Raw genomic sequence first — 15,376 nt, forward strand, 5'->3', positions numbered from 1 at the left:
GGAGATCTGAATCATCAACTGGTGCACCGGTAGTAACGAGAGCATCTATAATTTCTTTGAGGCGTTGCAAATATTCAAAGATTGTGGAAGTTCCTTTTGACATCGATAGCAAATTCGATCTCAATTGATGAATGTGAGAACGAGAGACTCCACCAAATCGCTTTTCAAGATTTTGCCAAAGTTCACGCACTGATTGAACACCAACAGTAAAAGGAATCAAATCCTTAGAGAGAGTGGAATTGATCCAAATGATGATGTTTTGATCCTTTTCATACCAAATCTCAAAGGCTGGATTCGGAATCAAGGACAGATTTCCAGAAATATTAGCAAGAAATTGAGGTAGTGGCAGTTCAGATCCATCAACGATGCGAGTTAGCTTGTAGCGGCAAAAGATCGGCTCGAACAGAGAACGCCAAACAAGGTAATTATGACGCTTGAGTTTTGTTTGAATCATACTCCCGATGTTTTGGATCGTGATGGAGTTGATTGAAGCTTGAACGGAGGAGTTAAGGTTTGTGTTCATTGGAGAAGAATTGAGATTAGTAGGCAACGAAGAAGAAGGATTCGCGATCACCGGAGAAGAAGCAGCGTGTGCGGCCACTGGAGAGGAAGAATTAGAAGAATTTGTTGCCATTGATGAACAAGATTGAAGGTTTGCAGACGGAAGCTATGGTGTTTGGTAGGTAGGAAAATAAGCAAGAAAATAGCCAAAGAGGATCGGAGTTGGTGGACTTAGTCGAGAGATACCATATTGAGAAATGATTTCATTTCATTAATTGAATTATAATTAGTTACACTGAAGTATATATATAACCTAGATTTACACAGGTAAAGAAAATAGTTACAGTGGTAACTATTCTAACAACTAACCAACTTTTACTAGATTATTTTACAACAGTAACTTGCTCTTCAGAATGCAACATCCGCTTCAGCAAATTCATTTATTTCTGTTTCTTCGTCACTAGCGACTTTTTTCGAGTGCATCGTCTTGGAGACCAATGACCAGCTGCTTGGCTTTGACTTTGGCCCGGAGATGAATGACAGTACTGATTCAAGCACCATGACGGTGACTGCTTCAACATCTCTCAACTTGCTGACAATGACAATAGCCTCTTGGTCCTTGTTGAGGGCAGAGTAGGTGGATCGGTTTTCGATGCCCTTAAGATTCTTCAAAGCCTTTCGTATTGCCTTTTCCACAATCTTCTTGGAGCTTAGAGATTTGTTAACCTCACTTGTGAGAGCTCCTGATTCACCCCCTCGTGTTCTTCGTAAGGTTGATTGAAGATCCAATATGCATTCCTTGGTTTGCAAGACGACATCCTTGGCAGTGGCACAAGCATCCAACAGTCTGATAGAGCCATCTAATAGCTCGTTAGTCCATTTCTCGTTCTGCTCTTGGGCTAAGGCTTGCTGAGTGAGGGGCAAAGCAACCTATAAACACAATCTTGCAAATCTTGTAAACCATTTAGCTTGCGGCTAATTGATGATGATGTAGAGGTGGCATCGGAAGACCTCAATCTGCACAAAAGTTCATCAACTTCTTGAGCGATCAGGTGTGGCCTTGAGGGGAAGCTGTTTGAGAAATTGAGAGAAAATAGAAGAGAAGACTTTGTAGTTATGTATTATTGTGATTGATGAGTTTTTTTTGCATATGCGTATGCTTAATATAGTGTTGGTTGAGGAAGGGGACATGGAATTTCATCCACTACCATCACTAGCCAAAAGGATAACATGATTTCGATTGGATCTATTTGTTTCCCTAGGAATGTCTATGCCATGTCTCTTCCTACTCCAGCATTCCAACTCAAGAAGTGATATGTTTAGCATGTATTATCTTAGAGTATCAATATTATAATTTAATTAAGCATTCATTCATTGATATCTAACACATAGAAAGTTCCAGCCATCCTTCCTATATGCTTGATCATTATTTAAATAAAAAATCATTTATGATGATCTATGTGATTAGTTAATTCATCTTATTTTGCACGTCCCTGACATGATTGTTGCGCACGGAGCAGACAAGAACTGCAATCTGTATTAACTTGTGACTGCGATGTAGAAAACTGGTAAGTGCTGGATTAGTTAGGCGATGTCCATGCAGTGTTTCCCCCATCACTGGTTTCTCAGCTCATATAAAATCACTTATCATTCAAGCTTTCGGATGATGCTCCATAATATTTATATTTAGGTTGACACCTTTTCCTCACACAAGAAAAAGCAAACACCTATTATTTTTCTCTTCTGTTTCATGCAATAGCAATGATGGGATGACATGTTTGAACTTTCACAAGAAAGTAAGTTTAAAGCTTTGAGCTAACTGCCATTGTTGAACTATGTTTGCATGAACAAGGCAGAGATGAAACCATCTGTGAATGTTTCCTAAGTTTACAAGGAGTAACTATAATCTGTGGTCATAGTCCTTAAGGTTTGACTGTGCTTGTTGTGAATCATACATGAGTTTTTCACCATCACGTTGATATGCTAAGAAGAGAAATTAAAAAAAAAAATATATTCAAACATGCCAACATTTTTCTTTAGACAAATATAAACAGGCTGACTATAAGCACAAAATCCTCCATGAGACTGGTGTCAAAGAAGGTGAACAACTAGTGAGGAATCACACTCAATCCATAATGAATGCATATCTATATCCCAAGCTAAGGATACAACATGAATAACATCATGTAATTCGGCATCCAAAGAAGAGGACAAACATATTGAACCCAAAACATAACCAAGAGAATGGCTCATAAAATCCTGAAAGATACCACCAAATGCAGCCAATTAGGGGAACCTCTTGCATCGCCGTCAATATTTACTTTGATCCAAGAATGAGAGGGAAGGCGACACAATACCTCGATAATTTTGAAGCCTTAGCATAATGTCTATGAACGCCAATAGATGAATAATGCAAAGCTCGTCCACAAAATTCTTCATAAAGCCAGATTAGAGAGAATCATTTTCAAATAGTTGGAATTTAATAGATCGTACAACAAAATTAATGGAAGCGACCTCCGTTTGACAATGAAGAGCGTCGCAAGCATGCTTAATAGAATAAAAACCAAATCCAACCACACTCCAACAAAGTAGCTTTACTTCGGCACCAACTATTTTGTAAAGGAGAAAAAGCTAAAAATATCTTGAAAAATATATTGAACTCTAAATAAGTCCAAAACAGTAGATCAAATTTGACGTGCACAAGAGTACACAAAGAAAATATGCAAACTAGTTTTCATACGTTCACAACAAAGAGAGTACATAGACACTATAGAAAAACCTATTCACCACATGAGATTGTCAGTTAAGATCTTACCATTAAATACTTCCACAGTATAACATAATTACAAGGATGAAATCAAGAGTGCCAAACCCATCGATCCTATTGAACTGCTTGTTGTTTACTACGGACCAGGATCCTCTCCTGAGCTAAGGATGAGGATCCTCCCCATCAATCAGTGTGGGCCGTTGGATGAAAATCAACGGCTACAAACAGGGAGGTCCCTTTAAAGTTATAATAATTGTAGCCGTTGGATTTTCATCCAACGACCTACATCTCTTGATGAGGAGGATCCTCATCCTTAGCTCAGGAGAGGATCCTGGTCCGTTTACTACACTTAAATATCATAAGTAAAAGATAAAGAAATATCTCAATTAGAAGTAGACATCCAAACCAATTAATTTGTCATCAATCCTAGACACCGAAGGAAGTCCAGTAGAAGAAATATCATTCCAAATGAGGGCTGGCCATGAATGTAGAATAGGTGGGGAGTCCAACAACCATCTACAATATAGTAAAGAATTTAGCTCGTAAAGTCTTGCATAATGCTGGTGGAATACCAAGCCCATCAACAATTGGAAAATCTATATCACACCCCAACCCATGAATAAGGACTATTCACGAGTTAGGGTGTGAGCCATATCTTAGCTATATAAATAAATTATATAACCAACACATGGTTGGAAAGAATGAAAATTGATATTATTGTAACTAAAACAAAGTACACCAGACAACACTGGTTAATAACTTTTACATAATAAATGCTTGAATTTACCAAATAAAAATTATCGAATACACAACGGAATTACAGTAGGGCACAAATTACTTCACAAGTGAAAGTACTAACCAAATAATAATTGAAATGAGTAATTCTTGCAAATGCATAAAATTAATATATGCAAATGAGATGGATGAATGTACTCACTCCCCTCTAATCTCGCTAACACAAACCTAAGGCTCCCAAGCCTGCACATCTCATACCATGCTTAAGTCACTTTGCTCCGAATACCTTAGAATGTAAGTCAACTGCCGTTCATCCCTTAAGCCTAATTTTCATAATTTAATTCATAATTTCCACTTTATATATAGGTACTTTCCCCAACGTCCAATTGTATACTCAAGCCCTTTCCCCTACACCTGACAAATACAGGATTCAAGATTGAATAAATACACAACTCCACACTTTAGACACAACTCAACACCACCAAACACTTGAACACAATTTTTCTTGCTTTGTGATGCTTATGCATGTGTAATGTAACATAGATATCAATAACCACATTTTATCTAATTTTTTTTTTGTTTTTTTTATAAAACCTCGATGATATGAGGGGAATTTTATTGATATCAAAAAGAAGTTACACCTAATATGGGGGGAACATAAACCTAACCCCTCATAATATAAGAAAAATGGATAAAAATACATGACAAAGAAGGGGGGCATAAACCTTACCCTTCTAGAAACACAAACAATTAAAATACAAGGAAAAAAGGGGGGACATGAAACCTATCCCCTCTAAAACCAAACCTAAAAGACTAAACCTGCAAAACAAATTAAGCAACATCACAAGGTTAAGAAAAAAAAAAACCAAGAAAGTGAGTCAAACATGTATGCCGATATGCAAAATAATTTATGAAGCAGTAGCCAGGAAATCCACCATAGTCTGAAAACAAAGCAGCACGAGCCGCCAACGGAGGGGAATCATGCCATATTAAAGTTGGTGAAGACAAGCCCACGTTAGCAAAATTGTCCGCAACAATATTTCTTGGGCGACATGTGTGAGAGGCATAGAAAGTCATCTTCCGAATGCGGTCCAAACAAATAGACCATTGCATACAAAGAGGCCAAGGAGGATCAAAATCAGTTAATTGGAGAGCAGAAATGACACTAGAAGAGTCACTTTCCATCTAAAGGCAATGCCAACCCTGCTGATATGTAAACTCTACACCAATAATAATTGTTGATAATTCTGCAAAGAAAGAGTTGCAATGACCAATCCCTTGGTAAAAGCCACCAAGAAATTGACCATGGCAATCCATAAAAACTCCTCTACAAGTAGTAGGACCAGGATCTCTTTTGGACAAATCATCTGTATTAAGTTTAATCCAAGGAAACCAGGGAGAAGACCAAAGCACATGAAGAATAGTTGGCGCCTTGCGAGAGATAGGTTGGATCCCCAAAGAAGAAATGATACGAGTGTCAAAACCTTGGGAATAACCAGGTATAAATTTCCCACCATGAAGGATCCCATAATTGATGGACATGCAAAAAATAAACTTATTTCGAGCTTTCCAAATATCCAAAATAGTATAAAGACCCGCAAAATCTACTATTGGAAAAAAGACTTATGTATGTAGGCATCCCAAAAAGAAACCAGAGAATATGAAAAAAGACAAAGAGGTACCAAGTTGGTATGCTAAGATATCCGACAACTGAAGAAAAGATGAATAGTAGATTCCTCAGAATTATGACAAAAAGAACAAATGGACGCTAAAGAAATACCACGTCGTTGTAGTGCACATTCGGTAGGAAGTTTATCATGAAAAAGCCGCCATGCCAAAATAGACAGTTGAGGTGGGATAAAATGTCACCAAATAACCTTTGCCCAAGCACAATCACTATGTTTTCGTCGAATAAGATGATAGGCAGAAGAAAAGGAAAATTTCTCAGTAGATGTAGGCTTTCAGATCAATTTGTCATCCTTTTTATTTAACAGCAAAGGTAAATGTAGAATCTACTCTACTACAGAATAAATCTACACAATAATCTGGCAAAGACCAACTTTGAACTTCAATAACATTTGAAACCCTAGGAAGAACTATAGGTGCATGATCGAAGATAATGAAGAACCAATAATCGGGCTATCCACCCATTTGTCAAACCAAAAGGAAACTGACTTCTCGTCACCAATAACCCAATGACTATTATTATTCAAAATATGCAAAGCACGCTTCAACTTGTGTCACATAGAAGACCATAAAAAGGTATCTTGTTTTTTATAAGGTGCAAGAGAAAAATGTTGACGAACGAATGAACCCCACAAAGAAGAGGATTGTAAAGCATCACAACCAAAACTAATCAAAGCCGTCAAGTTCAAAGTAATCAAATCACGAAGACCAAGGCCACTTTCATGCTAAGGTCCACACATCATACTCCAATCAATAGTTACTAGCTTTCGTGAAGCCAAGTCCTCTGACCAAATAAAATTCCATGCACAAGCAGAAAAATGCTTTAAAAGGCAAATGGGCCATTGATAAACTGAGAAGCTATGGAGAAACAAGCTTTGATAAACACATTGCACCAATTGGAGTTGTCTATCCATTAAGAGAAGTTTACCTTTCCAACTTGAAAGACGAGCTTACCACATTTTATTTGATAAGCTTGCAAGCTTCAACTTAAATCAATCTGATCGAGTTTTATCCAGCTATAAATTTTCTTTGAACTAACAGTGCATGTGATAAATTAGAATGAGCTTGTAATTCAGGCCCATAACGTTCATTAGTAAAACCCTCAGTGACATTTCCAAAGACATTAGCATTCCAAAGTTTTAGAATAAGTTTGAACAACGTAAGCTTTTGTTGAAGAATAAATATAGGGCACCTATAAATTTGAATAGATTGCCGTGAAATTTTAATCAAAATAATAAAATAAGGATGGTCTAACCACATGCGATGAAAGTGAAAGGAGTAGGACCTTGAGCTGCAAATTTCTGATAAGAAACTAAAAGAGGATTATGGTCTGAAGAATGACGAACCAAAGTAGAGCAATTGGTGATAAGCCATGCATACAGCCATGCAAGAGAACAAAATCACCGATCTAATAACATTTCAAAATGAGATGATATGCCATACCCATAGTCCAAGTGAAAGGAGATCCCTTAACATCGGAACGAAACAACACTTATCCACCAGAGCTTGAAACTTCTCACATGCTATTCAATGAGGTAGAATACCCCCTGTTTTCTCATGGATGCCAAGAACCGCATTAAAATCACCCAAAATAAGTAAAGGACCAGAAAAGCCAGCACAAATTTGAGAAATAGAAAGCCATAGTGGTCCACGTTCCACTGCTGTAGTAGCACCTTAAACAAAAGTATTACAATGGCAGTGCCAGCTACCCAAAGTTGATAGTAAATGTTGACTTGAAGAAGATAATACCGTAGGGGATAGAACATTAGTTGTGTGAAAAACCCAAATATTAGGTAATCTTATTAAGTCATGCTTTGTTGTGTAAGCTGATCTTGGAGTGCCAAGTGTCACAATCCTAGAAGGGGAGTTGGTTAGATGATTAGCTTAGTCATTAAGCTAACTAATATGTATAAATAGGCGACTGAATAGGATTGTAAATACTTTTGAGACTGAATGAAATAACTCTTCTTCCTCTCTCTATTTCTTTCTGTAAGTTTTCTTACTCACAAAGCATCAATGGCGATACTTTCTTTGGTCTGTTATGATGGTATCAAGAGCCAAGGTTCATCAAGTTCCTGAATTTTTTGCGGTTGGTAGTGATAGCAGTGGAAGATTTGCGGTTACGAGGCTCCGAAAGTTGATCTAAAGTCAGGTATGTTCTTCAGAGGATCTTGAAATTTTTTTTTCTCTTCTTTCAGTTCGAGTTGATGTGGTTGATAATTGCGGCACGAAGCTAGAATTAAATGTGTTTAAGGAAAGATTATGTGATATATCATGATGAATTTTAAGCACAAAGCTTGTTTGTTCTTGGATTTGAGTCGGTGTCTGTGTAATTAGGGCACTGAATTGAATATTGGCCTTGAAATGATTTTGTTTGTGAAATTTAAGAAGAATTGTTAAGCACGAAGCTCTTATTTGCACATAAATTTACAGATTTGGAAAATTTAGGGTAGGAAGCTTGTCTTATCTATATACGAAGATCAGTTTCTTTATGAGAAATTTGGGGATTCTTTATAGCACGAAGCTCTCATTTGGTTTGATATACAATGCACGAAGCGTGTAGATTGATTCTTTCTGTATTCACAAATGGAGTCTTTTTCTCTCAAAATTGAAGGCTTATTGAGAATGCTCACGATCCGATTACAAGATGACAATTTTGCAAAGTGGTCATTTCAGTTTCGATCTGTCCTGGAAAGATATGATTTGTTTGATTTCTTTGATGGAACTAATGTTTGTCCACCAAAGTATGTGATTTCTCTGGAAGATGGTGTAACCAAGGAGATTACAAATGCTTATCGAGAGTGGGTTAAAACAGATAAAGCCTTGTTAAGTTTGTTGATTGCTGTTCTGGGTGATGAAGCCATTGAGTATGTGGTTGGTTGCAAGACCGCTTATGAAGCTTGGACCAGTCTTACTGATAGATATGCAATAATGTCTTAAGCGAGAATCAATCATCTCAAGACTGAAGTTCACACTATTAAGAAGGGTGCTGACACTATTGAGAAATACTTGCTACGTCTTAAAAGTTTAAAAGATCAGTAATTTGCCGTAGGGAAAACTGTTTCAGACAATGATCTAATTGTAGCTGCTTTGGCTAAGTTGCCATTTGAGTACAACATGATCAAAATTGTGATTATGGCCCGATAGTCTTCCATTACACTTAAAGAGTTCCGTGCACAGCTCTTGAGTGCTGAGAAAATAGCAGAAGAAGTTCAGAGTGGTCCTCAATTCCCTATGATTGGCATGTATTCACATGGAGAATCTTCCAATGCTGCAGCTCAACGAGGACAGGGATTTAATGGTGGATATGGAGGTGAACAGTATTATTTAGGAGAGTTTTCAAATGCTGCAGTGCATCATGGACAAGGGAATAAGGGTCGTCAGTTTTATCCAGAAGAATCGTCCTATGTTGTTGCTCAACGAGGACAGGGGTTTCATGATGGAGGTTTTGGCTTTGTTAGTCAAAATCAGAGGGAAAAAGGTAGTGGTCCTACTGGTGGGGGCTTTAATCAAGCTAATATACCACCACAGTTTCATTCCAATCGAAACAATGGTAATGGTCAGAGGTATAATTCACGACCACGATTCAATGAAGGAAACGGGTTTAATTCTGGCTATAATAACAGAGGAAGTGGCTATGGTAATTCTGGTGGGAGTTTTTAGAATAAGGGAGGTTTAAGTTGGAAAAATTGGAATGGTAATAATGGTCAGAAGTCTGCAATTATTCCTGAATGTCAGATTTGCAACAAATGTGGTTGTACAGCTCCGAATTGTTACTATCGAAATGAACAGCCACCTGTGATACATGGTACTATATCTGAATGCCAAATTTGTGGAAAGCGGGGGCACACTGCTCTCACTTGCTTCCATCGCAGTAACTATGCGTATCAAGGTATTAATCCACCCTCAACCTTGACTGCCATGACTACTCAGTCTTATTCCCAATTTCAATCCTAATCAAGCGTGGGACATCGGCACCAATCATCATATGACTGGAGATCTTAATGATCTGGACATGATTGCACCATTTGAAGGCGATCAAAGTATCACGGTTGGCAATGGAGAATGTCTTCCAGTGAAGAATATTGGTTCCCATTCTTTACATACTCAGTCTAAAACATTATATCTTGCTACTGTTTTACATGTTCCTTCCTTAGCAGCTAGTTTATTATCTGTGTATACATTGTGCAAGGATAATAACTGCTATGTGATTTTAGATGAATATGGTTTTTGGTTGTAGGACAAGGCAACAAAGACAATATTAATGAGAGGAAGGAGTAGTGGAGGTCTGTATTACATTCCCAAAAATATGTCTTTCAAGAATAACAAGCATCTGTCAGTTACAACTCCAAAGGCATTTCTTGGTCAAGTGGTGAAGGCTTCTCTTTGGCATCATAGACCAGGACATCCTAGTAATGATGTATTGCATAGTATGCTTTCTAATTCTCAGATTGTGTATAAACCAGATGTGAATAAACATGTATGCAGTTTCTGTCTTAGTGGGAAAATGTCTAGGCAAGTGTTCACTTCTAGTTCACATTTGTCCGTAATACCATTTCAACGGATAAGTAGTGATGTATGGGGACCATTTTCTGTTGTTTCACTTGAAGGATATAAATACTTTGTTAGTTTCATTGATGACTATACAAAGTTTACATGGTTGTTTCCTTTGGTATATAAATCTCAAGTTCTATCTGTTTTTGAGACTTTCTATGCCTTTGTTTAGAACTAGTTTCATGCATCCATTCAGTATTTTCAGTCTGATGGTGGTGGAGAGTATATGAGTCTTGCATTTAAGAAATTTTTAAAATTCTAAAGAAGTCGTACATGTTGTTTCTTGTCACCATACACCTCAGCAAAATGGAACTGCTGAGCGAAAACATCGCCATATTATAGAGACTGCTATTACATTACTAACTGCTGTCTCTTTGCCTCATAATTTTTGGATGCATGCTTGCTCTCATGCTATCTTTCTGATTAATAGAATGCCGTGCAAATCCTTGGCTATGCAATCTCCTTATTTCAAGTTGTTTGGGACTCATCCATTAGTCACTTCACTTAAAATTTTTGGAACTGCTGTATATCCATATCTTAGACCTTACACTTAGCATAAATTGTATCTTAGAATAGATCAATGTGTTTTCTTAAATTAGTATCCGGTCCCTAGTTTTTAGGGTTCATTGACTAAGACCTTATTAGTTCTCAAATTTTGATTCAAGTCCCTAGCATTAATGTGATAATAAATTTACTTGTTTATTATATAATTTTTTAATATAAAAATTAGTAATTAATTTAGGGTTTAATACTCACACCTCTATTAAACTTCTAATTAATTTTCAATTCAAACATTTCCAAAATAATAAAAAATTAAATTAAATTAAGTTTGTACCTATTAGTTTTTTTTTTATATATAAAAAGATTCTTAATGTTTTAATCTTAAATGTACCCATTCATATAATTTTTCAATTTTTTTAATCTTAAATGTACCCATTCTCAAATATATCAATTTGTTATATGTAAAATGTACCATTTTTTTAATATAAAATCCATTCAAATTTTTTAATCCATGTTTAAACTTATATGGGTACATTCTTTTTCGTTGATTTGAGAATGTATCCATGTTTTGGTACAATAAATTTTTTTGTTAATTTTGGTTAATGTACCCATACATATATGTACACACATACACAATATAATAGAGAGTATAATTTATATTTTATTATTTTTAATCCCATAAATTATGAGTTTTATTTAAAATCTCATTAATATAAACAATTACAAATTCAATTTTTAATTTTTAATTAAAAAAATATAGTAACTTACATTATTACATTAATGTCAGGGACCTCAATCAAAAACTAAAAACTAACAAGGTTTCAATCAAAGAATATTGATAGCTAGGGACCGCATCCAAAGTGTGCGATGGCAAGTGCCTTCGCCCATGAGCGGTAGGTCTCGGGTTCGAGACTTGAGAGCAGCCTCTCCATAAATGGGGGTAAGGCTAGCCGACATTCACCTCTCTCAAACCCTGCGTAAAGCGGGAGCCTTGTGCACTGAGTACGACATGTTTTAGGATACAAAGGGGTTGTATATTATCACAGAGGGAAGAGAAGGGTGTTTATCTCGAGGCATGTGGTTCATGATGAACACGTATTTCCATTTCAACAAGGTTCTATAGTGCAACACACTGTTCATAACTATCAACCTCAGTTAACACATCCAGTGGTTGTTCCAGTTGTGTTACCACAGTCTTCAGTTGGCAGATTTGATCACCATAACCATCATGCAATCTTAGTGCATAGTGGTGTGAATTCAATGGTTCAGAATACATCCTCAGTGCATGCTAGTCCAGTGTCATCTGATATTAGTTAGGATGTAAACTCATCTTCTCATATACAGACTTCCTCTCTCAATACTACTCCACACTCCTCTCCTCAAACTGCATCTTTGTTGCCTATCCACCAATCTGCACCATTGAAAGTATCTCTTAATCTCACAAATACTAATGCACTGCCTTCTGATTCTGTACATACTGAAAATTCTGATTCTTCAAATGTTCATCCTATGACTACTAGACTTAAATCTGGGGCTATTCATAGAAGAGATTATAGTGCATATGCAACAACAACTAGTCCTAAATCTTCTAGTTCATCTCCTTATCTTGATGATACTATATGTCTTGGTTTCACTGCTGTCCTAGATATATCTGAGCCTATTGAACTTGTATCTTATAAACATGCTATTGTGCATTCTCATTGGAGAGATGCCATGTTAGAAGAATTTTCTGCACTTCAAAAACAAGGGACTTGGGATCTTGTTCCTTTGCCTTCTAATAAGAACATTATTGGTAGCAAGTGGATTTATAAGGTCAAGAGGGATCAAAATGGTGCAGTGTCTAGATACAAGGCTCACCTTGTGGCTCAGGGTTTTAGTCAAGAACATGGCCTAGACTATGATGAAACTTTCATCCCGGTTGTTAGGCACAGTATTGTACGAATTGTATTGGCCCTTGCATCTTCTAACAAATGGTCTTTAAGGAAGTTAGATGTCAAGAACGCCTTTCTTCATGGGGATTTGCAGGAGGAAGTGTTTATGAAACAACCACGAGGGTTCCAGGATCCTCAATATCCTGACTATGTTTGTAAGCTCAGAAAGTCTCTCTATGGGTTGAAACAGGCGCTTCAAGATTGGAATTCCAAGTTTACAACTTATTTGCATACATTGGGGGTTCAATGTTTCAGATTTAGATCCCAGTTTGTTTGTTAAAACTTAAGAAAGTGCAGTGGTTATTCTTCTCTTGTATGTTGATGATATAATCATCATAGGTTCTGATGTAGTTCTTGTTTAACAAGTTATTGATGAATTAAGCATGGTATTTGACTTGAAAGACATGGGTCTACTCACTTTCTTCTTGGGTTTACAAATCTCTTATCAAGACAATGGTGACTCGTTTGTGTCTCAATTAAATTATGCTAAAGAGCTCATCAAAAAGGCTGGTATGGTCTCTTGTAAACCTTGTCCAACTCCGTGCAAGCCACACACTCAAGTACTTAAAGATGAGGGCATAGAACTTTTTGATCCCACTGAATTTCGAAGTTTGGTAAGAGCATTACAGTATCTTACATTCATCCGGTCTGACATAGCTTATGTTGTGAATTATGCTTGTCAATTCATGTCCAATCCTACTGATGGCAAATGGCCTTACATACGATATCTTCAAGGTACTATGGCATATGGCCTTACATACTCATCTGCACATACTTTGGATTTGTTAGCATTCAATGATGCCGATTGGGCATCCGATATCAACACAAGGTGATCAACTATTGCGTATGTGGTGTTTTTAGGACATAATTTAGTATCATGGCAGTCAAAGAAGCAAGGAAGTGTCTCGAGAAGTTCAACAGAGGCGGAGTATAAAGCTTTCGCCAATGTTGCTGCAGATGTTGCATGGATAAGATTAATTTTGAAAGATTTACAGGTCTTTCTGCCCTCATCTCCGGTCTTGCATTGTGATTATATTTCAGCGTTGGCTTTGTGTTCGAATCCAATGTTTCATACTAGGATTAAACATTTGGATACAGACTTTCATTTTGTTCGTGAAAGAGTGAAAAAATGAGACTTACAAGTTGATTATATCTCCACTAATGATCAGGTTGCTGATATTTTGACAAAGGGTCTTCATGGTCCCTTATTTGTTCAACATTGTATCAATCTCAAATTGGGAATTCCCAGTTGAGATTGAGGGGGGGGGGGGTAATTAGTCATGCTTTGTTGTGTAAGCTGATCTTGGAGTGCCAAGTGTCACAATCCTAGAAGGGGAGTTGGTTAGATGATTAGCATAGTCATTAAGCTAACTAATATGTATAAATAGGCGAGTGAATAGGATTGTAAATACTTTTGAGACTGAATGAAATAACTCTTCTTCCTCTCTCTCTATTTCTCTCTATAAGTTTTCTTACTCACAAAGCATCAATGGCGATACTTTCTTTGGTCTGTTATGAAATCTCTGGCCTCTGTCATTTACCTCACAAAACGCATATGAATAGATTTCCCAAAAAGATGGACGAATTTTCATTGTAGAAGTCATAGATTCTGCCAAAAAAAACATGTTTGGAGAATATTTTCTGAGAAGGCTCTGTAAAGCTTGTTGAGTGGGGTGATCCGCTAAGCCCTGAATATTCCAATAAATGGTCTTCACGTATCATGAGGAGCCATAGCAGAAACCCTAGCACGAGTTTGAATAGTCTCACACTTGTGCGTATGATAACCAAATTCCTCCTATTTTTTTTCGTAAGTTTCCTTTAAATGTAATTAACTGTTCATTATTAGTTGTCTTCCCTGCGACAAACAATTGAAATCTTAACGACCTTGACATATCTGATATGATTTACACAAATCCATGTGGGCTCGTTCATAAATCCTTGTGAAATCACATTTATTTGATTCTTTTGCAATTGTAATTAGACAAAAAGGAAGTTCTTGTCTGAATTAATTTCTATTATGGTACCGTGGATATTATTATAATTTGAACATTTGTAACACTACTGTAGAAACAAAAGTAAATGAGTTTTCAAAGGTATTTGCTGCATTCCTCGCAAGCTGCTTGGTTGTGATTTTGGCCCAGAGATGAAGGACAAAAGTGATTCAAATACCGTGACTGTTTCAACATCTCACAACTTGCTAACGATGGCTATCGTTTCTTGGTGATTGTTGAGGGAGATGGGTTGGATTTCGATTCCCTTGAGATTTGACATAGCCTTGTTGATTGTCCTTTTTACCGTCGTCCTAGATGTTAAGTACTTGACCTTGCTTGTGAGTGCTCCAGATTCAACTCCCCGCCTTCTTATGATTGATTGAACGTCCTGAACACATTCCTTGGTTTGCGAAAGGGCATCCTTTGCACTTCCACAAACATCCAAGGGCCTGAGAGAGCCATCTAATACCTCAGTAGTGCATTTCTCATTCTGCGCTTGTGCCAAGGCCTGTTGAGTGAGGGGCAACTGATACTGAAGCAACCTCTCAACAGAATCATGCAAGTCTTGGAGACCACTTAATTTTAGCTGATTGATGTTGATGATATGGAAGTGGCCTCGGAAGACCTCAATCTACACAAATGCTCGTCAATTTCTTGAACAATCGGGTGTGGCCTAGAGGGGAAGTTGTTAGAACGAGTGGGAAAGTCAT

The 15,376-nt window shown here is 37.1% G+C and overlaps 1 protein-coding gene and 1 long non-coding RNA gene across 3 annotated transcripts; one reads left to right on the forward strand and one right to left on the reverse strand.

Moving 5' to 3' along the window:
* Window positions 1-909: 909 nt before the first annotated feature.
* Window positions 910-2,116, reverse strand: LOC103454679 (uncharacterized). The gene is made up of 2 exons (XM_070806241.1): window positions 2,000-2,116; window positions 910-1,431 (listed from the first exon to the last, which is right to left on the reverse strand). The coding sequence occupies exons 1-2, from the start codon at window positions 2,114-2,116 to the stop codon at window positions 910-912; spliced, it is 639 nt and encodes a 212-aa protein (XP_070662342.1).
* A 5,355-nt stretch (window positions 2,117-7,471) lies between these two features.
* On the forward strand, window positions 7,472-10,323 carry LOC139188773 (uncharacterized). Of its 2 annotated transcripts, none has more exons than XR_011572052.1 (2): window positions 7,472-8,061; window positions 8,123-10,323. It is a non-coding gene; the product is annotated as an uncharacterized lncRNA (long non-coding RNA). The 2 variants fall into 2 exon arrangements; XR_011572053.1 differs by having other exon boundaries at window positions 7,472-7,841.
* The last annotated feature ends 5,053 nt before the right edge of the window (window positions 10,324-15,376 follow it).

This window comes from Malus domestica, chromosome 10, assembly GCF_042453785.1.
Source record: "Malus domestica chromosome 10, GDT2T_hap1".
In the NCBI taxonomy this organism is placed as follows: Eukaryota; Viridiplantae; Streptophyta; class Magnoliopsida; order Rosales; family Rosaceae; genus Malus; species Malus domestica.

Bases quoted from the DNA above. Each gene is read 5' to 3' on its own strand.
- LOC103454679 (XM_070806241.1), bottom strand. From the start codon at position 2,116: ATGGGGGAAACACTGCATGGACATCGCCTAACTAATCCAGCACTTACC. The intron at 1,432-1,999 runs GTCAGGGACGTG...TTGTGTTTATAG, and splicing joins GCTCCGTGCGCAACAATCAT to GTTGCTTTGCCCCTCACTCA.